Source organism: Mesocricetus auratus, unplaced genomic scaffold (assembly GCF_017639785.1).
Source record: "Mesocricetus auratus isolate SY011 unplaced genomic scaffold, BCM_Maur_2.0 Super-Scaffold_100014, whole genome shotgun sequence".
In the NCBI taxonomy this organism is placed as follows: domain Eukaryota; kingdom Metazoa; phylum Chordata; class Mammalia; order Rodentia; family Cricetidae; genus Mesocricetus; species Mesocricetus auratus.
Window position 1 is genome coordinate 23,865,907 of NW_024429197.1, and position 25,646 is coordinate 23,891,552.

The 25,646-nt window shown below is 53.7% G+C and overlaps 5 protein-coding genes across 14 annotated transcripts in view; 4 read left to right on the plus strand and 1 right to left on the minus strand.

Moving 5' to 3' along the window:
• The first annotated feature begins 1,246 nt into the window (after positions 1-1,246).
• Positions 1,247-4,498, plus strand: Dph2 (diphthamide biosynthesis 2). Its single transcript, XM_005083901.4, has 6 exons — positions 1,247-1,568; positions 1,819-1,931; positions 2,174-2,397; positions 2,600-3,283; positions 3,367-3,543; positions 3,627-4,498. Exons 1-6 carry the CDS (start codon positions 1,422-1,424, stop codon positions 3,749-3,751), a joined length of 1,470 nt encoding a protein of 489 aa, XP_005083958.1. The 5' UTR covers positions 1,247-1,421; the 3' UTR covers positions 3,752-4,498.
• Positions 4,499-6,028: 1,530 nt separating this feature from the next.
• Positions 6,029-9,128, plus strand: Atp6v0b (ATPase H+ transporting V0 subunit b). The gene is made up of 8 exons (XM_040756839.1): positions 6,029-6,208; positions 6,711-6,759; positions 6,977-7,060; positions 7,166-7,243; positions 7,427-7,496; positions 7,617-7,668; positions 8,061-8,251; positions 8,841-9,128. Exons 1-8 carry the CDS (start codon positions 6,142-6,144, stop codon positions 8,865-8,867), a joined length of 618 nt encoding a protein of 205 aa, XP_040612773.1. The 5' UTR covers positions 6,029-6,141; the 3' UTR covers positions 8,868-9,128.
• An 843-nt stretch (positions 9,129-9,971) lies between these two features.
• On the plus strand, positions 9,972-20,386 carry B4galt2 (beta-1,4-galactosyltransferase 2). 3 transcript variants are annotated; one of them, XM_040756835.1, is made up of 7 exons: positions 9,972-10,202; positions 11,694-12,049; positions 12,262-12,497; positions 15,938-16,128; positions 16,323-16,445; positions 16,557-16,713; positions 19,526-19,680. In XM_040756835.1, the coding sequence occupies exons 2-6, from the start codon at positions 11,746-11,748 to the stop codon at positions 16,663-16,665; spliced, it is 963 nt and encodes a 320-aa protein (XP_040612769.1). In that variant the 5' UTR covers positions 9,972-10,202; positions 11,694-11,745; the 3' UTR covers positions 16,666-16,713; positions 19,526-19,680. The 3 variants fall into 3 exon arrangements, with proteins under 3 accessions (XP_040612769.1, XP_040612768.1, XP_012978868.1); XM_040756834.1 differs by having other exon boundaries at positions 9,975-10,202; positions 16,557-16,661; positions 19,526-20,386; XM_013123414.3 differs by lacking the exon at positions 9,972-10,202 and adding an exon at positions 10,216-10,310 and having other exon boundaries at positions 16,557-16,661; positions 19,526-20,386.
• Positions 20,387-20,540: 154 nt separating this feature from the next.
• On the plus strand, positions 20,541-24,350 carry Ccdc24 (coiled-coil domain containing 24). Of its 4 annotated transcripts, XM_013123417.3 has the most exons (8): positions 20,541-21,137; positions 21,377-21,552; positions 21,678-21,794; positions 22,488-22,613; positions 23,085-23,139; positions 23,477-23,546; positions 23,632-23,710; positions 23,789-24,350. In XM_013123417.3, the coding sequence occupies exons 1-8, from the start codon at positions 21,012-21,014 to the stop codon at positions 23,988-23,990; spliced, it is 951 nt and encodes a 316-aa protein (XP_012978871.1). In that variant the 5' UTR covers positions 20,541-21,011; the 3' UTR covers positions 23,991-24,350. The 4 variants fall into 4 exon arrangements, with proteins under 4 accessions (XP_012978871.1, XP_040612771.1, XP_040612770.1 ...); XM_040756836.1 differs by lacking the exon at positions 21,377-21,552 and having other exon boundaries at positions 21,001-21,137; XM_040756838.1 differs by lacking the exon at positions 21,377-21,552 and having other exon boundaries at positions 21,004-21,137; positions 21,734-21,794.
• Slc6a9 (solute carrier family 6 member 9) overlaps positions 24,305-25,646 on the minus strand; it is a 34,231-nt gene continuing 32,889 nt past the window's right edge. For all 5 annotated transcript variants that reach the window (XM_040756833.1, XM_005083905.4, XM_013123412.3 and 2 more), the window contains one exon: positions 24,305-25,549. In XM_040756833.1, coding sequence (XP_040612767.1) covers positions 25,355-25,549 — 195 coding nt within the window. In that variant the 3' untranslated portion in view covers positions 24,305-25,354. The remainder of the gene's footprint in view (positions 25,550-25,646) is intronic.

A 25,646-nucleotide genomic window follows, 5' to 3' on the forward strand; every position in this document is an offset into this window, starting at 1 on the left:
GGTCCCATATGGGTGCTGGTGACTAAACCCAGTCCTCTGCAAAAACAGCAAGTGTTCTTAGCCTCTGAGCCATTCTCCACCCACCCACTTCCAGTCCCATCCTTACAGCACTGATTTCTCACCCCTCCTGGAGTTTGCAGAGGTGGGTCACGTGTTTCCAATCCTTTTATCCCACTACATCTTGTTAAGAGCCTTTGCTCCCTCCCCCCCCCCCCCCATGACACAGGTGTCTTGTTAGTTACTTCAAATCTGTTCCCTTATCTATAAAATGGGATGATTCTTGCTCCTAAGAGTGTAGTACCTGCCTGGTAGTGTTGGTGCACACCTTTAATCCCAGCACTCGGGAGGCAGAGGCAGGTGGATCTCTCTGAGTTAGAGACCAGCCTGGTCTACAAGAACTAGTTCTAGGACAGCCTCCAAAGCCACAGAGAAACCCTGTCTCAAAAAAACAATAATAAAAAAGAATGTAGTGTCTGATGAATTTAGCAAATGATTCTGCGTTTAATTGACAGACTGAAGATAACAGGTATAGTTATAATTTGACCCTTGGGGCAATCCTTCAGCAGAGAAGGTAAAGGGTATAGAGACATCCATTCCTACAACGCCTGGCAGAAGTGCCCACCCACAAATATTAAAATGCAAGTAGTGGACACAGAGTTGGAAATTATGCAGTACCCAGCTTCGGTTACACAGCAAAACCCTGTCTCAAATTATGAGGTCTGGTCCGGAAATGGTGGTGGACACCTTTTCCTAGCACTCCAGAGGCAGAGGCAGGTGAATCTCTGTGATTTCGAGGCCAGCCTGGTCTACAGAGTGAATTCCAGTACAACCAGGGCTGCACAAAGAAACTCTGTCTCGAAAAACCAAAAACCTCCCCCGCCCAAAAAAAAATCAAATTATGGGGTCTGTGAGATGACTTGGTGGATTAGGAAGCGTTCAGCCAAATCTGAAGACCTGAGTTGGATCTTCAAGGACCCCTATTCTCACCATATGCCCATGTATACACACACACATGCACACACACGTTAAAAACAAACTTCATTGAACACTAGATAATGGGACCAACGGATAAGAACTGCTCACACTGAATTAGTGACTTAGGAAGCTGATGTTCCACAGGGCGCCAGCAGGGTGACCTGAGCGTACCGGGAAGGAACTGTAGCCTGTGGAACCACAACACCCACAAGGCTTCGCGGCACTTCCGATTGGTCCTGAGTACAAGGCTGGTGATTGGCTCTCTGTGGTCACCTCTTGAACCCGGAAGTAATCTCCGTAGGTCCCTGTGTAGTGGAAAACCGGGAGCTTGGAAGTGTAGGACGTGGATCCTAGGACAGGTTGGTCCCGAGCCACAAACAAAGTTGCTGTGACCTCGAGGACTGTTGAGGGCACAGCTGCACCTCGCCCCACCCAAGCTGTGCCCCATGGAGTCTACGTTCAGCAGCCCCGCGGAGGCGGCCTTACAGCGGGAGGCGGGCGCCCCAGGACTGTTCACCCCTCCCGAAGACCTCGACCGAGTCTACGAGCTGGAGCGAGTCACGAAATTTGTCTGCGATTTAGGGTGTCAACGGGTGAGGGCCGATTTAGAAAGCGAGGGTTTTCTCGCCCCTGGGGATGGGTTGCGGAGATTGGGATTTTGGATGCTACATGAGGACCGGTGGGTTGAGGAAATCGGAGTCCGCCCGCGTCGAACGGACACCCGGCCACTCCGTGGGGGCTGAGTGTCCTTCCGGAAGTAGGGGCTTTGAAACTTGAGTGTTTCTCATGCAGACGCTCATGGAGGAGGAATGAGGTTGCTTACGTTATGACTTGTGCTCACAGGTGGCCTTACAGTTCCCTGACCAGTTACTGGGAGATGCCGGAGCAGTGGCTGCACGCCTGGAGGAAGTCACAGGATCTAAGATGTTCATTTTAGGGGACACGGCTTATGGCAGGTATGAACTCGTGCTGGGGTAAGTGGTCAGGTCTGAGGACTCAGGCCCTGTGAGGTTTCCTTTCGGACAGTGTCTGCCGCTAGTGGCATGTTCTCATGATGATGAGAAGCTCCTGATGCCAACTCCCCTCAGTGACAGTGAATTCCTAGCATGTTACCATTTTCTCCACTGCCCACATTTCCCATTTGTGACAACCGTTTCCAGGTGGAGAACACCTCTCACCAACGTTCTCTCCCCTGCAGCTGCTGTGTGGATGTGCTGGGCGCTGAGCAGGCTGGAGCTCAAGCCCTCGTTCACTTTGGTCCTGCCTGCTTAAGCCCCCCTGCCAGCCTGCTACCGATCACCTTCGTCCTTGGTCAGCGTTCTGTTGCCTTAGAACTCTGTGCAAAGGCCTTTGAAGCCCAGAACCCAGATCCCACAGCACCGGTGGTACTGCTGAGTGAGCCAGCTTGTGCCCATGCCCTAGGTGAGACATTATGCCTGTTAGTGAAGGAGGGGTAGGCCCATGGATGCATGCCTTAATTGCCCTCATTAAGCATACTTCCATGAAGCTCTTGATAGCTGCCTGGCCTCGTTTGTGCCTTAGGGTTACATTTAGTCCCCTGCGGATGAGGCAGCTCATCTCCCCTTTCCCAGACTCCATCTGATGCCACCTCCTTCTCTTTCAGAGGCTTTGGCCACTCTCCTGCGCCCAAGGTACCAAGATCTGCTCATCTCCAGCCCAGCTCTTCCCCTGCCAGTGGGGTCCCCAAGTTCACAGCCTGAGCCTCTGGAGCGTTTTGGGCGACGCTTCCCCCTGAGCCCAGGAAGGTGTCTGGAAGAATATGGTGCCTTCTATGTGGGCGGTTCTCAAGCCAGCTCTGACCCTTTCCCTGATCCAGATCTGAGCAGACTGCTCTTGGGTTGGACACCGGGAAGACCCTTCGTTTCCTGCTGTCCGGACACAGGACAGACACAAGACCGGGGTGTCCAGGCTGGGCGGCTAAGAGCACGAAGACTGTATCTCGTAGAGAGGGCCAGAGATGCCCATGTTGTGGGGCTGCTGGCAGGCACATTAGGTGTAGCTCAACACCGGGAGGCACTGGCACACTTGCGGAAACTGACTGAGGCTGCTGGAAAGCGTAGCTATGTATTGGCCCTGGGGAGGCCCACACCTGCCAAGCTTGCCAACTTCCCTGAGATGGACATCTTTGTGCTTTTGGCCTGTCCACTGGGAGCCCTAGCCCCTCAGCCTTCAGGTGACTTCTTTCGGCCTGTGTTGACACCGTGTGAACTGGAGGCTGCCTGTAACCCTGCCTGGCCACCTCCGGGCCTGGCTCCCCAACTCACACATTATGCAGAGCTGTTGCCTGGTGAGTGGTGGGGCCACGTCTCAGCTTGGAAGTTGGGGTTTGGAGTTTAGGAACCAGGATAGCTATCTCTTCTTCCATTTCAGGCTCTCCCTTCTATGTGCCACTCCCTCCTCCTGAGTCAGAACTGTGGGATACCCCAGATGTGTCGCTCATTTCTGGGGACCTCCGGCCACCACCTTCTTGGAAGTCATCCAGTGACACTGGATGTTCTGCCCTAACTCCAAGGCCCCAGCTGGAGCTGGCTGAGAGCAGCCCTGCAGGTAAGCAAGCCTGCAGATACCTGTCCCCTGCTCGATTCTTGTCCAGGTCCACTCCACACAGCTTGTTCTCATTCCCTCTACAGCTTCATTCCTTAATTCCCGGAGCTGGCAGGGATTGGAGCCCCGCTTGGGTCAGACACCAGTGAAAGAAGCTGTCCGCGGAAGACGAGGTATTGCCATTGCCTATGAGGATGAGGGAAGCGGCTGACTGACACCATAAGACCAGAATCAGGGTGACAAATCTGCTGGGACTTGTGCTCCCTGAACCAAAGTTGCATCCTCTCACTTACATGATACTTGAGCCTGGATAGAGGGAATGCAGGTAGCTCCTCCCTGAGGAGCTGTCTAGCCTGTCCTGGCACTGGCTCAGCACACATCTGTGCAATAAATGCCTGTTTGACAGGTGGGGGAAAAAAGGTCCAGGCCTTTCTTGGGCCCATCTGTCAGCAGCCTTGGACTGTGGCTGACCCCGGTTCCTGGTGTGCAGGTGTAGTTCTGCCCTTGTTCAGGGCAGGAATTGGATGGTCCAGACCAAGGTTCTCCCCCTCAGCACTGTTAACACTCCAAGCAAAGCAGTTCTTTACTATGAAGGCTGTTCTGTCCATGGTGGGATGTTTAGCTTCAGCAGAAACACATCCCCCCAGCTATGACAACCCAGATTATGTCTTGCCGCTGGCACATGTCATGTAACTGCTTCTAACTGAAAACCACTGGTCTAGACCCATGCAGTCCAAAACAATATTCATTAGACACATGGCTTTTGCAGTTTTAAAGAATATGAAAAACTGTCTCTCGGTTAACTGATGACATTTCAAGTACTCATATGACTGGATGGGGGACAATTCTGTCATAGCACATAGATCTGTGGGACAGTGTTGGACTACACTGACTCAACCCTGTCTGGAGGTGCAGGGGGAACCAAGGAAACTGAAATAAACCAAATGCTTTTCCTCTTGTTTCTCTTTATTTGTTTATTTATTTATTTATTTATTTATTTATTGGTTTTTCGAGACAGGGTTTCTCTGTGGCTTTGGAGGCTGTCCTGGAACTCGCTTGGTAGTCCAGGCTGGTCTCGAACTCACAGAGATCCGCCTGCCTCTGCCTCCCGAGTGCTGGGATTAAAGGCGTGCGCCACCAACGCCCGGCTTGTTTCTCTTTATTTACGAAACGAATCTCGGTTCTGTACAGTTCCTGTGGATGGATATGGGAGTTATAATTAACCAGATTCCTGTCCTCAAAGTGCAGTTGGGAAGAAATAGTGACCCCATGAAATAGAATTGTATGTGAAGGGAACCCCAGGGGCAGCTGGGTCTCATAGCAGGCCCCTGAGGAGGACTCAAGAGGCGTCCCAGATAGGGGAGTCCTAAGCTGGATCTTGTAGAAAAAAAAAAAAAGTCAGAATAAAAGGAGTGAAAAGAACATTTGGGTCTAAGCACAGACCAGTCAGTCAACATGATGGGTGCTTCAACCAAAGTACAGCCCTGAGGTTGGTGTGCGTCCGTCTGTCTGTCTGTGGTTATTGCATCCCAGGAGAAAACAAGCAAAACTTACCTACTCATTGTCCCCATTACCCAAGAATCTTATATTGGCACCGTTCAGATCATGTAGTTTCCAGGCTGACGGTAGAAGCAGAGCTGTGAACTGACTGGGTTAAAGTGAGCACCAGTCATGTATTCTACCATGTTCTGAGGACCCACTGTATGCCAGGCACTAGAAACAGTGAGTGCAGCAGAAAACAAGGCGCTTCCACGTCCTGGAGAGGATGAACACACAGAAACAAAGCATAGTATATCAAGTGATGATAAGACTTACGGGAAACCACAAAGCTTCGAAAGAGAAAGGTTAAGGGAAATAGGGGTTGGAATATTACACAGAGTGGGTAAGGAAGGCCTTGAAGGTGAGTGCTAGGGGATGGGGCACATGAATAACTAGAAACTGAACAAATGAAGAGAAACAAGGGAAGGAAGGGTGTGGCTGACGAGGAATAACTAGGAGGGTAGTGTAGCCGCAGAATGCATTAGGGGCTCTTACGTTCCGAGTGAAACGGGAAGTAAGGGGCATTTGAGCAGAAAAAGGGCATGGCCTTGAAAGCACCACCTGGACATCACGGGAGCTCAGAGCTGGCACGCCACCCCGCCTCTGGGTTAGGAAAGGCAACCTAGAAGAATGACCTCTGATGACCATCAGGTGTTGCTAGGCAGTGCGAAGGCCACGAAATCCTGCTTCAAGCAGAGAGAGCAGACCAACGCCTTCCCAGAACTAGGCAGGACTAGAAAAGACCGGAAGGATCTGCAGTGGTTGGAGAATAAACCGGGAGCCCAGTGGGCAGGTTAGGGAACAGGCAGCGCAGGTGGAGAGCTCGTACCTGGCGCGCACAGCGCCGCGCGAGACTACAACTACCACAGTGCTCAGCGGCACTACGTCTTCCGCAACCCGAGCGCAGCCAGCCAGCCACCGTGCGCGGAGGTCACGTGAAGCCGGCGCGTCACATGCGTCGGTCAGGTGGAACTGCGGGGCGGGCCAACAGACTGCGGGGCGGACGGTGGTCGCGGTGTTATCTCAGGTCCCAGCGATCCGACCCCCGCCGTCGCTGCTGCCATGACGGGGCTGGCGCTGCTCTACACCGGGATCTTTGTGGCCTTCTGGGCCTGCATGATCGTCGTGGGTGAGCGGGGCCCGGGGTGGCTGAGCTGACCGGCTGGGGCGGGGGCAGGTGGCAGCTAGAGCCGGCCCAGCGCGGTGCCCCACCGCAACGTAGGCGGCCTGACCCGGGCTGTAAGAGCCGCACTGATCCCCCCCCCCCCGCACTAACCACCGCCCCCTCCCCCGCCGCCGCCCAGGGTCGCGACCGTCGGCCCCCTCTCGTCCGCGAGCCGCAAACTTGGGCGCCCTGCTTCCTCTTTTCCCCTCCTTGCCCTCTTCCCTTTACAGCTTGTTGGGTAAACAGCGACTGGGCCAGCGGGATCAGGCGCGGCCTGGACACAGCGCTTGTTCCCCGCCACCCGTGGAGGGGCTTGGTGTCATTAAGACGGGTTACCTAGGGAGTGGCAGGCATTAAAAAAAATGGAGGCATGGGCGGAAGTCTTAGATGTGTCAGGCAGTGTTTGTCTAGGTTGGGGAATGTGTCCCAAAAGAGCAGCCCTTAACTCTTTTTCTCATTGCTGCAGGAATCTGCTACACTATTTTTGACTTGGGCTTCCGCTTTGATGTGGCATGGTAAGGGCATGGAGAGGATTCTTCTAGGAGCCCCTTCTCTTTCTGTAGTCTGAGCCCTAGCCCAGACACACAGACCTTTGGGAAATATGGAATCTATCGATGCAGCATCCAGGACTGGTGGGCTGGAGCTGGGTGGGAGTTGAGTTTTGTGTGCTCTCCCTAGCCCTGACCGTTCCTGACCACAACGGAATCGCTTTCTTCCCTATTCCCACACCAGGTTCCTTACCGAAACTTCTCCTTTCATGTGGTCGAATCTGGGCATTGGCCTGGCAATCTCTCTCTCTGTGGTTGGAGCAGCCTGGTGAGTGTTGGGACTGTGGGACACTCTGAGTCGTGGCGGGCTCTTAATATCCTGGGGATAGTGACTATTTGATCTCCTTTAATCGGTTTCTTATCCTTCCACCAGGGGCATCTATATTACCGGCTCTTCCATCATTGGGGGTGGGGTGAAGGCCCCCAGAATCAAGACCAAGAACTTGGTTAGGTAAGTATAAGGTTGTCTGATTGTCAAAACCAGCTGTAATGAAGGTCTGATGACATACTGGCTTGTGACTAGTCTCATCATGAGTCAAGGAAAGCTGGCTGGGGATTTTCTCAAGAAATGGTTGATTTCCTCCTCATCTCTTTTCTCCACCCTTCCCCCAATCTTTACCATTACTGTTGCCAGCATTATCTTCTGTGAAGCTGTGGCCATCTACGGCATCATCATGGCAATTGTTATTAGCAACATGGCTGAGGTAAGAGAAAACCAGAGGGGAACAGGCATCCATCCCAGTGGTTTATGCTTTGCCTAAAAACTGCAGGAGAGAGAAGGTAGGTACATTAAGGGATGGCCTCTGATGACCTGTTCTCCTCAGCCTTTCAGTGCTACTGACCCCAAGGCCATTGGCCATCGAAACTACCATGCAGGTGAGTGGGTAGCAAAAACTCAGCCTTGCCAGGCATGGTGGCATGGCCCTTTCATCCCGGTACTGGCAGGCAGTGAGTTAAGAAGCTAGCCAACCCTACATAACTACATAGTGAGACATTCCTGCTCCCCTGCCCCCCATGCACACGTAAGACACACGTGTCTGGGGACTACATACTTGCTTCTAGCTTCAACATCCCAGGTTCGGACCCCTTTTTATCTTCTCAGCTGCCTTAGCCTGCTTTCAGAGCTGGGGTGGGGACCCCTTTTTATCTTCTCAGCTGCCTTAGCCTGCTTTCAGAGCTGGGGTGGGATTGGCCCCGTTAGTCTGTTGGGTCCTTCGTCACCTCCTGTGCTTGTCTTGGCCTCACTGGAGCTGTTTTTTCTCCTCCAGGCTACTCCATGTTTGGGGCTGGCCTCACAGTCGGTCTTTCCAACTTGTTTTGTGGAGTCTGCGTGGGCATTGTGGGCAGTGGAGCTGCCCTAGCTGATGCACAGAACCCCAGCCTCTTTGTGAAGATTCTCATCGTGGAGATCTTTGGCAGTGCCATTGGCCTCTTTGGGGTCATCGTCGCAATCCTTCAGGTGCAAATTCCCCTAGGGAACTGTGACTTCCTTGTCCTTGTCCTCAGCCCAGCATTTCTTGGCTTTGAGAGGAATAGAAGTTCCTCCCTTTTCTACCCACAACTCTGGAAACGTCTTTCCATCTCTTGGTTCCCCCTTTGCCTGTTGCTTTATATGCACGTTTCTCCTTTTAGTTCCTCTGTTTGCATCTTTTTTCTCTGCTGCCTCTGAGAATGCGGTATAGCCTGGGATGGGATAGCTGCGACAGTCTTGACTTGATATGTTTGTTTCCCTCTCTTGGGGTCTATGTGCATATGTATGTGACATGCCTGTCAGTAGACTAGCATGTCTGAATTCTGTATTTTGTCATTGTGTGTGAGTTTGTGACTGAAAGACCAGCCTGAAGGCCTAAACATGACTTTGGGTGACTGGGTTGACTCCTGGGGACACTGGCACTGTTCATGTGCTCTCTTCTTTGTTGTACAGCTGAACTCCTTTGTCACTGTCCATGCCTGTCATAGTGTGTCTGTCCTTGAATGGTCATCCATCTGTTGTGGTCTGTTTGCCCACTCACTGGCTTGCTGATTCTGATCTTGTTCTTCTTTTGCAGACCTCCAGAGTGAAGATGGGTGACTAGTTGATCTGTATGGTTGGGGCCGTGCCCCACTGTTATTTATTGCTGGTTTTCCTGGGACAGCTGGAGCTGTGTCCCTTAGCCTTTCCTGGGCTCACCTCTTGCTGCCTGTTGACTATGGAGGCATTGCAGTCTAGACTGAACCCCAGTGTGGGGAATGGACTGCTGATGGTGACTGTGTACAGCTGTGCCCGGTGTCCCCTACCCCCCATCCAGCCCATCTTCCTAGTGTTTGTGAAATAAACTTGGTATTTGTCCCGGTCATTGAAGCTTCTGTTGGCCCTTTGCGACACCTTTCACCAAGGAAGGGTAGGGCCTGTGCACTCACCTAACCTCTTGTAACTTTCTATCTGTACACACCATCTCCACCCTAGAGTGCTGGCTCCTGGGTGGTGAGGGCAGGGTGCTAGGCTGACTATAGCAGGACGCCTCTTCCTTGAAGAGTCTGTGCTCTAGGATCTTCCTAGTCCTATGCTTTGGAACCCCTATGCACTGACTCCTCTCAGAGTTCGTACTCCTGAGACAAAACTCCCTACACCTTCGTCTTCCTGGAGCCCAATTTTTTGCTTCTCTTGATAGCCTGTATGAATGTCTAATTTCCAGAAACCTCTTCTCTGGTCTCAATCCTGGGGTCCTGTTCAACTTCGCCCACACCTATCCAATTCTAGCTTGTTTCCTTAGGCTTACCTAAACCGCTTTTACCTCAGAAGTCAATTTCGGTCTACACCTCCAAGGGTCTTACCCAGCAGGCAGCCCTGGTTGGCTGACCTTGAATCACGTGCCCAAGAAAGAGTTGGCAAGGCCCTAATGTGTCTGAGTAGCCCACTACCCAGACCCCGTTGCGTCCCAACGACCTGTAAGGCCTAGCCAGCCGGCTCCTGGCCTCTTTCCATCCCTAAGGCAAGCTGGTGGAGGAACCTGACGGATTCCCGCGCCTCTCCTGGATCTCGGGCATCCGCATAAGCATCTTCCCCGCTGGCTGGGCCGCGTAGGGCCAACGGCAGGGACGGGCGGTGGAGCGGCGCGCGGCGCGTGCGGGGACCGCGGGGGCGCGCGCGCGGGCGCGCCGGCCTGGCCTGCCCCTCCGAGGAGCCGTAGCGCGCTACGGCGGCAGCGCAGTGGTCCGTCGGTCCGCCGGTCCGTGGGTCTGCCCGGCCCCGCCCTGCCTCCCGGGGCGGCTCGGCTCCATGGCCCGCGGCGGCGGCGGCGGGAGGTGGCCCGGGGACCGCTGACCGGGCGGTGGGGCCGGGCCATGGGGGACGGAGCCGTCCGCAGCTGCCGGAGCCGGTATCCCTACCCGAGCTGGAGCGGCGCCCCCTGCTGAGTCCCGAGCGCTGGGTGAGAGGAGGAGGGCGCGCGCGGCCCCCAGCCCAGGGCCCCGACATTCTAGACCCAGCCCCATTAGGGGTTACCCGCGCGCCGCCCCAGATCCCAGCCCAGGACCTGGTGAGCGAGGCGTCAGCGCTTCTCCTGGCCTGGATGCACCCCACCCTACCCCCATCCCGCTAGCCTCCTGGGCTCCTGCGTCCGCCCCCAGCCGGCCTCCCTCATTGTCCTCGCTCGCCCCGGCATTGTGTCTCCCGGAGGCGCTCGGCCCATGGCCCCACATCCACATCCCCCACTGCATGCACCCCTCCCCAGGGCTCCACACCCACCTGTCCTCTGCTGCCTCCCCCGTCCCGGGGTGCCACGTGTTCAGCCTCCCAGCCCCGCCCAAACGCACCCCTCAGACTGGTGGCTAGCCCGACCCAGAGCCTCTGCCCTGGAGGGAGGGGTGGGAATACTTGCACGTGGGTCTGGATGTATGGCTAAGCGTGTATAAGTCCGGGAACCGCGGTTTGTTGATGTATGTGGCTCGTATGTTGCTGCCACCGCAAGTGTGTCTGGCTCTGTACGTAGGTCTCCGTGTGTCCGTTGAGTGGGTGCCGACTGCTGCAACTGAAGCTGTCTATGATTGTGTATGTCTGAGATATGCTGCTCTCAGGAGCACTGCCAGAAGTGTTTGTTGACCTTTTGGAACCCAGTGGAGCTCTAACCCAAGCAAGGCAGACACCCCACCACCTCCATCCCTATCCACCTCTGCCTTCCTAAGAACTTTACTCCTCCGGGGCCCAGGCATACCCCATTTCAGGAATCAGAACTAGCTTCGATGGTCAGGAGGCTCCAGAGCCAGCCTAAGATCTTAGGTGAGGGCTATCTATTGTTAACCCTGCCCTGTTCCCGTGGGAAGGATCCTTTGAAACATCCTCTCCATTTTGGGCCCCCTGAATGGTCCTAGTTGGTCAGGCCTGCTTGCTGTTGGGACCTGAATGCCTAAACCTGCCATGGGTCTGAATGACTTCCCATCAGGACCCTTGGAAGGACTAAATGAAGTCATATCGTGAAGTATTCCTACGTGATAGGCACTCAGAGATCCATTCCCTAAGCCATGTGTCCTGCGTTGAGGACTCTACCCTGTGAGGTATCTGCTTTTTGGGGCACAGCTGGAGCCTATAGATAGATGGTTCAGTGCTGAAATGCAATCCCATGTAATCAAGTTCACCTGTCCATACTGCTGTGATTATGCGTGTACGGCGTTGTACGGTGAGGGTTTACGTGTATGTATGGGTGGCTCAGCGCTGGGGTGTGTCTAGGATAGCAGAAACTGAGTTGCCAGAACCCGTCGGTGCGTTAGCAGGTAGACGAAAAACAAGTCAGTGAGTTTCAAGGTGCACGAAAGGTAAGTGAGGAGGGGGGGGGTCTGTGAATGAGCGACCGAGTAGGAAGCAGGTGGGTAGCATTACCTGTCCTGCCCTGACTCGTGGGATCTGTTTCTCTCCCCCTGTTCAGGCTGGCAGCCAGATGCCTGGGCCCACTGGGCAGGCCATTGGCCACCTGCGGGATGAGCAGACTGCTGGGGGGGACGCTGGAGCGGGTCTGCAAGGCTGTGCTCCTCCTCTGCCTGCTGCATTTCCTTGTGGCCGTCCTCCTCTACTTTGACGTCTACGCCCAGCACCTGGCCTTTTTCAGCCGCTTCAGTATCCGAAGCCCAGCCCATGCCCTCTACCCTGCAGCCAGCAGCAGCACCAACTGCTCTCGGCCCAATGCCACTGCCTCTAGTTCTGGGCTTCCTGAAGTGCCCAGTGCCCGGCCCGGCCCCACAGCTCCAGTGATCCCACCCTGTCCTGACGTGCCACCTGGTCTTGGTGAGCCTGTAGAGTAGGGCCTACCTGCTGTAGGGGTGGGAAGAGGATCCTACCAATGTGACTAGGGAATTGGAGTGCTGGACCATGGGGGCACCAAGGCTCCAGATCTATTCAAAGAGGGCTATTCCTGGGGCTCTGTTGCCCACTCCCAGGTGGCTGGTGTCCCTGGATTCTGGCAAAGGCCCTGACTCTTGACACTGTCCTGCCTGCAGTGGGCCGAGTGGTCATCGAGTTCAGCTCACCCATGCCTTTGGAGCGGGTGCAGAGGGAGAACCCAGGCGTGCTCCTGGGAGGCCGCTATACACCACCTGACTGCACCCCAGCCCAAACAGTGGCAGTCATCATCCCCTTTAGACACCGGGAGCACCACCTACGCTATTGGCTCCACTATCTGCACCCCATGTTGAGACGGCAGCGACTGCGCTACGGTATCTATGTCATCAACCAGGTGCGTGGTCTGTGGTCCTTGGCTGAGCACTGTCCGTCAGGGAACTCACATGTACCTGTGGATGTGCCTGCTCAGGGATGGGCAGGAGGGTGTGTGCCTGCTGATGTACACACGAGGCCGGAGAAATCTATGGGTCCTTGCCTGTTCGTGGTTGTGTGAGTCTCTGTGGGTATGGGGGTATATGTCAATCAGTGAACACAAGGTCATGTATGTAGGAGGGAATATGAGCATATAAATGTCGGTATGTGCTCTTGTGGTGTGTGCATAGCTTGTTTTGACATCTCTTAGTAATGTCACTGTAAAACAGTAGAGAGAAAGAAATGTCAAAATAAAGGTGGTAGAGACCTCGTGTACACCAACTAGGAGGCAATGTCAAAGGCCTTGAAGAGAGGGAGAGTTAGACTCTGAAAAGTAAATGCAGTCAAACTGTAAGTACAGTATCTAAGCTCTGGCTAGAGGTGGCATTGGGTCTCAGAGAGGACTTGACAAAGGAGGAAAGTATATGGTTGGAACTGGAGTAAGGGCAGTGGAAACACAGAGAGGTTCAGTCTGCAGTTGTCAGAGATGAACAGGAAATAGCAGGAGGAGGTGAACCTTCCAGGAAGAGGGGCCTGGAAGAGAGGGCTTAGCAAGAGAACTGATCTCTTGTGTTTAGAACTAGTAGCTGAAGGGTGGAGTTCAACATACAGGCGGCCACATCAAGAAGAGCTTGAGAACTGTGTTTGGCAGTGAAGTCTGGCCTGAACTGGTGGGGCACCGTTGTTTGAAGTTAGGGGGTGACCTGTGCATGTGGCCATGGTTACATGTGAAGAACGGAGGGAGGGGATGCCTAGAAGTAGTGTGACTAATTAGAAAGAGATTACAGTAGCCAGAAACTAGATGGTGAATGTGCTTATGGGTGGGGCAGTTTATGGGGTAAAAGGGAAGACGTCACTGTAAAATAGTAGAGAGAAAAGAGGTGTCAGAACAAAGCAAGGGCTTTAGTCTTGGCTGTTTTCTGTGTTCATAGCCACACCTGTGAGTAGGATGGGAGCACACAGGGCTAGGCCAAAGCTGGAAGAGAGTGACTGGGGTGCTGCCATGCCTGGAGTGTTAGAACTGGGGGAGGTAGAGGAGGGACATTCTGCAGACAGTCAGACTGTAAGTCTGGACCTAGGAGCAAGCGCTGTGAGCGAGAGGGGACTATGGAAACACTAGTGTGCAATTATTTTTTTCCTTTGGTTTTTTGAGACAGGGTTTCACTTATGTACCTGTAGACTAGGCTCTGCCTCACGAGTCCTGGGGTTAAAGACATTAGTCACCACTGCCCAGCTCATTTTTTATTGCGTAATATTTGTGTATATACCCACTCAAGCCATGGCACCCATGTGAAGGTCAGAGAACAACTGTGGTTTATGGGTTAGTTCTCTCCTTCTCCCCTTTACATGGGTTTTGGGTTTGAGGTTCCATGGATCAAATTCAGTTGTCGGGCTTGTGCAACGAGTGCTTACCAACTGAGCTACCCCACTGGCCTGTAATGTACAGATGGTTTAGTGTATGTGTATGTGTGTGAGTGTGCATGAGCGAGCACATGCGTGAGTATGCATACATAACCATAGGACACTTTTGGAGGTCAGAGGGTAACTTTGTAACGTGCTGGGGATCAAACCCAGGCCATCAGGCTTATTCAGCAATTACTGTACCTGCTGAGCCATCTTACCAGCTAGAAGGGTCTCAAAAACCACATCTGACCTACCTAGCCTACAGACATGGAATGTTGGGGGTGGGCAGGGCATCATTGAAGGGCTAGATGGAGAAAGGAAGGCGGCTACAGAGGCCCAGAAGAGGGACCAGGGAGTGTCCGGAGACCCTGGAAGCCCAGCAGCCAGTATCAGGAAGGAAGAGTAGCAGCTGTGAGCACTGCAGGGGGTGTAAGAGGGATGTGGACCAAGTGCATCCAGTGGATTTAGCAACAAGGTGGGCCCAGTGAGAGCCATTTCAGGGGCATGGTGGGGGCGGAAGCAGATTGCAGTGGGTTGAAGAAGGAATCAGATTTGACAAAATAACTAATTGGAGACAACACTTAGCTTAAAAGAAAAAAACCTTTGAGAAGGGAAGGCAAAAGATAGGGTGATTGATGGCTGGAGGGAAGTTAGGGCTCTCTCTCTGAGCACCTTTATGAGCCATGTGGGAAAGATCAAGGGCTCCTGGCTGGTGAGAAGCTGGGAGAACACTGATATGCTAGGAGAAAACGGCCCCTCCCTCTAAGGGTTGGTAGGGGAAGGACAGGAAGGCTGTGAGCAGAGTCAGAGTCAGTCACTGTTCCAGAAGCAGCTCCTGCCTGTCAGGTTTGGCCAGGGCTGGGAGAGGCCACTATTTCTCCTTTCCTACTGAGGCACCCACTCACAGATGTCAGCCTCCAGAGAATTCTGTCTTAAGCATGGGTTGTAGCAGAAGCCAAGGGACCAATTCTTGTCAAATCCACCCCTCTCTGTTCAGAGTTGCCTGGGCCTATATGGCCATGAACCCAGCGATCCTATTTCTTTGGGTCCCCAGCTCACAAAAGTGTGACTGCCTGTATTTGGTTGCTTGTCTTTTTTTGTTGGGAACACAAGATCATCCAGGACAGTCCTGCGCTGTCTCGGAGGCTGCCCAGGGAGTTGGAAGTGGGTTGAAATGGGCCAGAGGAGCTGCTCCTGTGCTGATCATTTAGGGCATTCATTGTTTGTCTCATGTCGTGACTGTAGGCTCAGTAGGGAGGAGACTACTCATCTCTAGACTCCATCAACACATAGGAGGCTCGTCCGTCACAAAGGAGAAACTCATGGGGTGTGTCTGAATGAATGGACTAGATGAGGCTCTGCATAGTGGTTCAGTAGACACCAGTATAAACGAAGCCCAGAGAGGAGGGGGGTTGTACTAGGGCCTGGAGGCTTGAGCAGAAGTCAGCCTTTGCAGGCATGAGTTTGACCACTAAAGCAGAGCATTTTAGATAGGGGGAACTGGCCGGGAAGTGGTAATGCACGTCTTTAATCCCAGCACTGGGGAGACAGAGGCAAGTGGATCTCTGTGAGTTTGAGGCCAGCCTGTTCTACAGGGCAAGTTCTGGGACAGTCAGGACTACACACAGAGAAACCCTGCCTCAAAAAAAAAAAAAAAAAAGAAAAAGAAAAAAGAAAATAGTGGGGCCTGCTAATAACCCCAGTGCCTGGTAACAAAGAAGTCCACGGTATTCTTTGATGCCTATGGAATATAATATGGTTGGGCCATAGAATCTGATAATACTAAATTGGAAACTATAACTAAATTGTAAAACTAAGGATCAATCTGAGAATCTAGGAGAGTTGTGGGGATAGGGGGACAATTATGTGGGCCCCTGGGATCATGCTGGAAATGGAAGTGGCTGGTACTTGCTGGTCACAGACCCAGAGCTGATCTGTGTTCATCTACCCACCCACCAGCACGGTGAGGAGACCTTCAACCGAGCCAAGCTGCTCAACGTAGGCTTCCTAGAGGCACTGAAGGAGGATGCTACCTATGACTGCTTCATCTTCAGTGATGTGGACCTGGTCCCTATGGATGACCGCAATCTGTACCGTTGTGGTGACCAGCCCCGCCACTTTGCCATTGCCATGGACAAGTTTGGCTTCCGGTGAGACTTACTTATGGAGACTCGGACCTACCCACCCCCACTTCACCCAGGCCCGCAGTCCCAGCTTCAGCGTCCTCCTAGCTCTGGCCCTGGGTTCAGATCCTTTTATGTAACCCAGCTCTCCTCTGGGTCCTAGTTACACATGCTCCCCGTGCACCATCTGTGATCCTAACACCTGCTCTCCCATGTCATAGGCTGCCCTATGCTAGCTACTTTGGAGGTGTGTCGGGCCTGAGTAAGGCCCAGTTTCTGAGGATCAACGGCTTTCCCAACGAGTACTGGGGATGGGGCGGTGAGGATGATGACATCTTCAACCGGTAAGTAGGGATGGGGCAGAATAGGCTGGGTCAGGGAGAGAGGAGTCACAGGCTGGGTGGGGCTCCTTGCCATTTCTTGTGCCTCTTCAGTCTGCCTGTCGCCCATCCTAGGATCTCCCTGACTGGGATGAAGATATCACGCCCAGATGTCCGGATAGGCCGCTACCGCATGATCAAGCACGACCGGGACAAACATAACGAGCCCAACCCTCAGAGGTGACCCCAGCACCCCTGACCCCAGGTGCCCCTGATCCCTTGCTCCCTAGAGGTAACTTCCCAGTATCCCAAATGCCTTTGACCTCTGACCCCATAGAGGAGGCCTTTGAACATCTTTGGCCCCTGAGAAAGGCCTTTTAGAGGCATCGTATCCCTAGAAATGACCCTAATACTCCTGACCAATGGCTTCCAACAATGACTCCTGGTACCCGTGGGTTGGTTCCTAGAGGTGACTAGAATTTAAATTCCAGTTTGGGTTGTCATTATATAGACTGCATTTCCATTAGTGCCCTCAAATGCCTCACATTTGTTTTTGTTTTTGTTTTTGGAGACAGGGTTTTTCTGTATTGTTTTGGAGCCTGTCCTGGAACTCACTCTGTAGACCAGGCCTGTCTCGAACTCACTCTGTAGATTTGCCTGCCTCTGCCTCCTGAGTACTGGGATTAAAGGCGTGTGCCACCAACACCCGGCAAATACCTCACTTAAATACCTTGGATGACCCCTGCTTATACTGGCCCTGTCAGAGCAGATAAGGTGACATAGTGGGTGCTGACCATGGATCCTGGGAACCCAACAAAGGTGCACTGGGCAGAGGAAGTGTGAGGAGAGCGGAGACGGCAGCAAGCGCCCAGAGCAGCCAGCTCCTTTTAGGGTTGAGATGCCCACATTAGATCTTTGGCCTCGCTGGAAAAGGTCTGACAGGCATGTAGAAAATAAGTAAAGACTCCTTGAGCTTCCAGAAGCATCTCTTGAGTGGTGCCAAGCCTGCTGGAGTCACACCCAACCCCCATCCTACTCTCCCTTAGGAGGTTCACACTAGGCAAGGAAAATAGTTATGCTACAGGTCATGGAAGCCAGGTGCCTTCCTGGCAGAGAAGGAGTGAGGTCGTGGGAACATGCAGTGGGGCTTGAAAAGTTTCATTCACTGAAATTTGCTTCCCCTTCCCTCGGGCATATATTCACTCGTGCTGTATTGGCTGGCTGATGGAGAAGGCCAGAGTGGATGTAGGGACTTGTCGTTGTAAGAGTTGAGTATGAGCGCCAGGCGTTGGTGGCGCACACCTTTAATCCCAGCACTCTGGAGGCAGAGGCAGGCGGATCTCTGTGAGTTCGAGGCCAGCCTGGTCTACAGAGTGAGTTCCAGGACAGCCTCCAAAGCAATACAGAGAAACCCTGTCTCGAAAAACCAAAAAAAAAAAAAAGAGTTGAGTATGAGCATGTGTGGCATACACTGAAACCTTAAAGCTATTTGGCTCTTAGACAGCAGAAGACTGGGAGCCACCGTAGAGGCATCAGTGCTGTGTAGCTCAGTACAGGGAGAGATTTAACATTCTTCCCAGAGGGCTCCGGACAGAGGACACCGTTGAATGTGTTTGGAAGACTTACTTTCTGAGCTCAAGGAAGGTGAAGGAATGGCCCAGCTGCTGGGTAGACCTAAGGAGAATTTACCACATAAAACTGGAGGGGATATAGCAGGGGAAGGACCTTTGGGACTTCTGTGTCCCCTGACTTTTTGCTCTAAACTCAGACTATAGGAATGGAGAGATGGGCTGTGGACTGACTTGGGACTGGAATTTGGCAGAAGCATGAGCACACCCCCCCCCCACCCCCAGGAGTCCAGGGAGCCAGTGGAAAGCATGTAGTTTAGATGAAACCATGGTCAGCAGGGAAGGGATGACAGGCAGATAAATGACAGAGCCTTGGTCTCATTGCAGACTTAGCTGGTCATCAATTAGTGATGCCTGCTTGAGTGTGGATGTGGCTAAGCAGCATGAAATTTCTGGGCTAAGGAAGTCTGGATGGTGGTTCTAATACCCTTTGCCTGAGACTTAAGAGTTCTCCAGGATTCTTCCCCCACCCTACATGGTCAAGTCATTAGCAAAGCATGTCGGTACCACCCCAAAGCATTTCCATCCATCTTGCTCCTTCTCTACCTTTACCCTGGTGTGGTCTCTGTGATCTTGCCCTGACAACTGCAACGTTTCCCCGCCTCCCCTTTGCCCGTCCGTAGTTCATCCTACCTTTCTGCTGAAAGTGGGTTAAGAATCCCTTGGTGTTTTCTTGCTCACCGAATATGAAGTGCTTATTATGACTTACAGACTCCTGCCCATACACGCTCTAACCAACAAGCTGGTCGTAATCTTTGTTGTGTGCTCTGACCTCTGCATAAAATGCTCTTCCCCCTGCCTTCAGCTTAGCGCCCCAGGCTTCTCCCGAGACAGTCAGTCACCTTGTACCCTTAGCACTCTGATGTTTCCTTTGCCTAGTGTCCGTCTCCCTTAGTGGAGCGAACTTGCTGTAAGAGGAAGAACCTTGCATGTCCTGTTGATGGCTGTGTCCCTGTTGCTCAGAGTACAATCTGGCACAGAGCAGCGGATGTGGAAGGAGTGACTAATGGAAGAGAAACAGGAGATGGTGGGGGCTAGGAGAGTAAAGATGCCATGTCTTACATGGGATGTATACTGCAGTGGCGCTCCTAGGGGAGGCCTCAGATATTACAGTCAGGCCAGTAAGATAGCTCAGTGAGTGAAGGCGCTTCATGGGTAAAGCCTGGAGTCCTGAGTTCAATCCCCAGAGCCATGTGAAGGTGAAAGGAAGGGCCCAAGTTCCCATAATTGTCCTTTGACCTCTACACAAAGCCCCTGTAATAATAAAAGTTGTATATATGGTCCAGGTCTGAACGGAGAGACCTGTGAGAATGTTGTAGTTATGCTTTCTGACCAGAGGGAGTGAAGTCTTCATTTTGAGATCAACTATAAGAGCAATGGGCTTCTGTCAAGTGTCCCTAAAGGGAGAGGCTGGCCTGTGCCTTGGCCCCAGAGATTCAAGACTGAGCCTTGATCTGAACTTATCTCCCTTTCTAGGTTTAGTAAGATTCAAAACACAAAGATGAGCATGAAGTGGGATGGCATTGGATCAGTTCGGTACCGAGTCTTGGAAGTGTCTCGGCAACCACTCTTCACCAACATCACGGTGGACATTGGACGACCCATGTCATGGCTTAATCAAGGCTGACACTAACGGACAAAGACCCTCCATGCGCTTCTGATGTGGAGGTTTGCCTGCCAGAGGACTCACAGCCTGGCTGACAGCTTCTCTGGGGGTGTCCCCAAGACTGAGACTGTGAGCTGTTTTCTAAGGGTCTTAATAGGCAGCCAGCTGCACCTAGAAGTTTCAGAACCCACTTTGAGGGGCTTCTGGGCAAGCCCCTCTTATGGCCCTCTCTGAGGCCAAACCTTCCTGCCCTACTTACCCCAGCCCAAACCTCCTCACTGTTAGGGTTGGGCCAGCCCCTGTACTGCCTCTCGGAGTGGCCTGGGCTAGGTCACTCCACCTCTCTGTGCCTCAGTTTCCCACCCCCTTGAGTCCCCTAGGGCCTGGAAAGGTGGGAGGATTGACTAGGGGGCAGTGTCTCTTCCAGAGGGAGTTCTCAGATCTGGGGATCCCTCATGCTTCCAGGGGAGGGGAAACCTTTTTCATTCAACATTGTAGGGGGCAAGCTTTGGTTAGCCACCTACTGAGGAGTGCCCCCAGGAGGGGACCAGAAGGGGTGCTGTGTTTCCTGGGATCATGGGGTTGGCCTTTGCATGGGGGACAGGTGGGGCTTGGATCACTCAGTGGTTCTGGCCTCCCTGCTCTAGAGAGGCAGAAGCCCCAGGGCCTGCTCATGTTTATATGTTGCACAGAAACTTGTGTGGGTGCTTTAGTAAAAAACGTTAATGGAACAGCTCCATGTCTGCGAATGGGATCTGGTTCCCTGAAGCCAGTTTGTGTTGTGGGAGGTGACCTGATCAGGGCCATCTTGGGGCTTACTAAACGTCCAAGCCCCTATACCTCCACTGTTCTAGGGAGAAAGTTTATCTTGATGCTGCCTTCAGGCTAGTAGAGGTAAGGAAATAACGAACCCAGGAGGACCAAATTTCCCAGTTCTACTTCCTCCGAGATAGAAAGGTGTACCTGGGTAAACCCAAGTGCTAGCTGACTAGCATGTGGCTCAACCACCGTGGGCGGGGCGGGGCCTCTCGAGCGATCCTGGGGCTCGGTGGTTTCCCAGGTGACCGCCTCTTGGGAGGGAAGGAGCTAAGGCCAGGTTCCCATAACCTGGTTTTCCCCAGAGGTGGTCACGATCCCGGACCCAGGAGGGTCGGCCGAAGTAGGCCACCAAGAGACAGCGCAATTCCAGTGTTGCGATATAGGCAGAACAAGGCGGGGCCTCGATGTCAATGGGAGGGGCTCGGCGGGCGTGGCTCTGGTCCGGAGCAACCATCGGTCTCCCAGGAAATCTAGCACTCTGACCGGCGGTCGGCCCGTCCCATAGGTCTGAACAGGGGGCCGCCACGCACGCAGGCCATGTCCGGGGACTCCCCAGCACTGTGGGAGCTGGTGGAGGAACATGTTCCACTCCCGGAGCGGCCTGAAATGAAGAGGATTCTGGGGGAGGCAGCCGTGGACCTGAGCCTGGAGTTGCGAGAGGAGGTGGGAGTCCGGTGGGTGGGGGTGGGTCGCATTCCAGGCCTGCCCTACAACTCGCGTGGTTTCCTGCCTCCATCAGGTCCCTGGCTCTATTTGGTGACCCCCCTAACACCTTGTTTTCACTGTCTGCCCTTTCTCCCCCGTTTGACTCTCCCCATCCCTGCAGCCCCCCCCAAACACACACACACGCACACACCCATCCCCTCTGCCCCAGTGGCAAGGTGCCCCAGCTCTCCTTGCAGGTGGCGATGCTAAAGGCACTGCTCCAAGAATTTCGATCTTCTCAAGCCTCGGGATCCCACCCCATCTCTGACTCTCCCTCCCTTCTGGCACCACCACCCCTCTTGAGGGATATCATGCGCCAAGAACTCCGACAGTTGCTCCAAGGCCTCCGCCTTAAGGCTATCTGTGAGGGCAGGTGGGAGTCTCAGGCCTGGCCACCTTGCCCGGACATCAGATGGGCTGCCCTGATAAAGAGCCAGTGTGGCCTTTCCTGTGGTTTCCTGAAAGGAGGCCCTCAGGTCCCTTCATGCACGTTTTCAGGGACCAGACCCAGGCATGGGCCCAGTATAATCCCAGGGTCCTTCGCTTTGCCTTAGAGGAGCCCAGGTGTGACTCAGCACAAGAGAAACTGTCCCAGAAGAGAGCTGGTGAGCCCAGGTAAAACGATGGTAAAGAGGGAGGCTCTGTCCCTGCCAGGCAGAAGGCCCCGGTCAATCGGTGCATCCCACCCAATTCCATAGATGAGTTCTCATCATGGGGCTGGAAACTTTTTTTATACCCACTCAGCCACTTGTGATAGGGATTGGCACTCCAGGGCTGAAGTGCCGAGGGGACACCTGCCCGGCTTGGAAGCAGGCAAAGCTTGCTGGGATGACTGCTTAGCTCTGGGTCCTGGAGTATGAGGAACAGTTTTCCAAGCAAATGAAAGAGAGACGAGTTTTTGCAGGCAGGAGAGGACAGGAGGCCATGTCCAGTGAGCAGTTCTTCTCGTGCCTAGTGAACAAGATTGAGGACTGGACTAGAGGTACATAAAGAGCTGAAAGGAGGTGACAAATGACATTTTCAGTTGGGGACAGAATGAGGTAAATGCATGGGCTTGTGTTCATAAGTAGACTGTACCAATTTCTTACTTAAATTCTACAATCCTATAAGCTGAGCATTGTCCCCAGTATTCAGATGAAAAAAAAATGAATAAAAAGCTCAAAAAGATAAACAACTTCCCTGAGGTCACACAGTGAAGGTGGCAGAACCCACGTGTAAGCCTGGGCTCTGGAACTGTTGTTTTTACTATATTATGTTGTTTGTGCAAGGAAAGCAAAATTATCTAGAAGTGGCATTTGTTCCCTGAAGGACTAGAATGAGCAACGCGGAGGGGGTGATGTTAACTTCACCTGTCAGCAGCTGTCACAGGGACCTCAGTGTCATCAAGGACGATCTGAATGTGTCTAACATTGACCAGGTTGCCAGACACCTGAGGTGAGGCCTAGGGGCACTTGAGTGTGTGTGGATTGGGGGCAAGAAGACGGGTGGACCTTTAGGGGCTGGGACTGCCTGAAAGGGAGTGTACAGGTAGGTAGACCGTGTATGTGTGTGAGTGTGTGTGTGTGTGTGTGTGTGTGTGTATGTGTGACAGACACAATACCAGCAAGTATCCAAGTACAGACCAGGAGAAGCCAGGGCCCTAGGCACAAGGGGAGCCAAGCAGGCTGTGATGTGGGGGCTGATGGAGGCGGGATGAGCCAAGGCTCAGTACCAGGGTCCAGAAGAGGACGGTGCCTGCTGGGGTCTAGAAATGGCAGGTGCTGGAAGACTGTGCCCAGGCAGAGAATGGTGTGACCTGAAAATGGACGGGGTGGCTTCTGGTGGCTCTGGAGGTTGGGGCCATGTGAGGGGCTCAGCTGGGGAGGTCCTGCCTCACTGGTTCTGGTTGTCCATGCTCCTGTCTAGGAACCTCCTGGAGGAGGAGTGTCACATGTTGCAGAGAGAGGTCTCTGAGCTGCAGGTGAGCACAACCCTGAGCCTTCCCTCAGGTTCTCTGCTTTGCAGAGATCACACCTGTGTGTCTGTGTACCTATGTGCATGCCAAGGTTGTTCGAGTCCTACACCCATATCTTCTGTTTCAGAGGCCATGGTCACTAACCCACTTGACAGCCTCTTGCCTCCTCTCTCACTTGAGTGCATGCCCAGCTACTATCTCGTTAAGCTTGGCTTTCCACGGGCTCTGTGCTCATGATGGTCGGGCTGCAAGGCTGCATGGTCATGGTCATGCTCCTGAGCCCTAGACTAGGGCTCTTGGTCTCTACCTTTAGACACGGTCCCTGAACCAGCTCTCTCCACAGCACTGTCTGGAAAGAGAGCAGATGCAGGCTTGCCAGCCCTCCAAGGCCACCCTAGAGCCCACCCTGGCAGGTAAGGACCCCATGCAAGCCCTCAGTGTACCCTGCCCCTACCTTTCCCCATATGCACATACTGCTGTCTCTATGCCCTTCCTCAGAGATAAAGGAACAGAAGGCGGCCATGGAACAGGAGCTACAGGCCTCTCTGGGGCCGTCCGGTGTCTTTGCCAAGCATAGGTACACCAAAACACAGGGTGGGCAGGATAGAATGAAGGGTCAGGTCATGGTCATCTCACAGCTACCTGTCCTGTGCAGGCAGAAGCCCTTGAGGTCCATTCCAGGCCTCAGACCCTTTCCTTGTCTCCATGGCTACATGCCCACACCTCCTTTGGAACGCTGCCCCCAACGTCAAGGTCAGGCAACCACCCGCCGATGGGGACGGCAGCTTCGATACAGCTACTGGGAAGAGCCTGCTTCCACAGCAGTGTCCAGTGCAGCGTCCCAGGCTCCGACCTGAGGCTGGTCACAAAACAGGCTTCTGCTGTAACCCCCCCATCTGCTGTTACCTCCAGCTGCCACAGCTCTAACTGTTTCTGCTTCATTCTCGGACGAGCTCAACATAGTCCCCACAAAGCTGCGTGTTAGTCTGGTCCCAGCCCCACCCCTTGCCAGGTCACTGGTATTTAGGACTGATGGCAGGACACCTGCTCTAACCATCAAAGCCTTTGGTCCCTCTCTTCCACTCAGGCCTCCACAGAGGCTTGGCACACAGAGGTCCCATCCCAGCCTGACTTTTGTCCCCAAGGGACCCAGACAAAGCACAGCAGCAGCTCAGAGACAGGAATAGAAATTTCATTAAAATCTATGGACTTTAAAACCCTAGTGGTGCACAATGGGCAGTGGTGGGCGGCACACCGTTATTGCTACAGAGGATTAGAGGTGGCTTGGCCAGGGCTGTCACTGCAGAGAGCACGAGGGATGGACAAATGGACACTGCAGGCCTTGGGAGGAGCTCTGGCTGCAGAGGGGCGACGGGCACGTGGACCGGGGCCATTTGGCACACTGAATGGGGGTAGCACATCTGGGAAGACTGGGCCTTCAACCCAGAGGAGGGTGGACAAGGGAAGTCGTGCAGGGTCCCCTTCCCCAGGGCTTTGGGCTCAAACTTCCGACTGAGAAGTCCCCTCTCTTTCCCTCCATAAGTGCTTTGGGCAGGCTGCTGGGTCACGGCCTCGGCTGGCTGGGCCTGGCAACCAGGGCTTGGGACAAAGGGCAGAGGCCCTGGAGCAGCCAAGCGAGGTGCAGGCAGGCCTGGAAGACAGACTGGATCCGCGGCTGGGGCAGGGAGTGGCAACCACAGACGATACCATTTTTACAAAAATAATTACACAAGTAAACAGGGCTGGATGGTACAGTCTAAGTAACACTGTGAGCCCGTAGCCCCTCACCTTATCCCGAGCAGGAAGATAAAGGTTTTCCAGGGCAGAGGCTGCAGTCAAGAACACTGGTCATGAGGCTGGAGGGCAACAAGTGGGGTGTGGAACCTCTTATCCCTTAGTCAAACAGCTCAGGGGAGAGTGTGAGGGTATCAGAGGCCATATGAAGCCTGGCCTGAGACCTCCTCCAAAGTGCTTTGGACACCCCTACCCCCACAGCAACCCTATCGCTTTCCCACCCTTAACTGCTGTCTCGGCATCCAAAGGACATGTAAACACTGGGGACATGAGCACAAATGTCTGCACTAGCAGTGGTGGCCAAGGTGACAGCAGCTGTCCTGGTCAGGGCATGATGGGGCAGGTGGTCACACCTGTCCACTGCGTCCCCAGTCTCTGTGGTGGGAGCAAGGGTTGGGTGGGGCTTCTTCCCTTGCAACCATTGTGCTCATATCCGGGAGTCCTGGAGGCGGCTGGAGCCATTACTGCCCACGATGGGGATCTGGGCCTTGTCCGGGTGCAGTGGCTGAACCTCAAACCCATCTTCAGGAGAGGGGGCTGTGGTAGGGGCATAGCGCCCAGTCCGATGCTCCAGGAGGGCAGGGCCCCAGTCTCTGCTTGGCTTTGTGGCATTTTTCAAACGCTGCAGGCAGGGGGCGCAGGAAAAGAGTGAGTCAGAAGAAAACCTTTAAGTGGAAGGGTTTCCACTTCACCTGGCTACCCAGCCCGCCTTCACTCCT

Bases quoted from the DNA above. Each gene is read 5' to 3' on its own strand.
- Dph2 (XM_005083901.4), top strand. From the start codon at position 1,422: ATGGAGTCTACGTTCAGCAGCCCCGCGGAGGCGGCCTTACAGCGGGAG. The intron at 3,284-3,366 runs GTGAGTGGTGGG...CTTCCATTTCAG, and splicing joins TTATGCAGAGCTGTTGCCTG to GCTCTCCCTTCTATGTGCCA. The intron at 3,544-3,626 runs GTAAGCAAGCCT...TTCCCTCTACAG, and splicing joins GGCTGAGAGCAGCCCTGCAG to CTTCATTCCTTAATTCCCGG.
- Atp6v0b (XM_040756839.1), top strand. From the start codon at position 6,142: ATGACGGGGCTGGCGCTGCTCTACACCGGGATCTTTGTGGCCTTCTGG. The intron at 7,497-7,616 runs GTAAGAGAAAAC...TGTTCTCCTCAG, and splicing joins TTATTAGCAACATGGCTGAG to CCTTTCAGTGCTACTGACCC. The intron at 7,669-8,060 runs GTGAGTGGGTAG...TTTCTCCTCCAG, and splicing joins CCATCGAAACTACCATGCAG to GCTACTCCATGTTTGGGGCT.
- B4galt2 (XM_040756834.1), top strand. From the start codon at position 11,746: ATGAGCAGACTGCTGGGGGGGACGCTGGAGCGGGTCTGCAAGGCTGTG. The intron at 12,498-15,937 runs GTGCGTGGTCTG...CCCACCCACCAG, and splicing joins GTATCTATGTCATCAACCAG to CACGGTGAGGAGACCTTCAA. The intron at 16,662-19,525 runs GTGACCCCAGCA...CTCCCTTTCTAG, and splicing joins AACGAGCCCAACCCTCAGAG to GTTTAGTAAGATTCAAAACA.
- Ccdc24 (XM_013123417.3), top strand. From the start codon at position 21,012: ATGTCCGGGGACTCCCCAGCACTGTGGGAGCTGGTGGAGGAACATGTT. The intron at 23,547-23,631 runs GTAAGGACCCCA...GCCCTTCCTCAG, and splicing joins CCTAGAGCCCACCCTGGCAG to AGATAAAGGAACAGAAGGCG. The intron at 23,711-23,788 runs GTACACCAAAAC...TGTCCTGTGCAG, and splicing joins GGTGTCTTTGCCAAGCATAG to GCAGAAGCCCTTGAGGTCCA.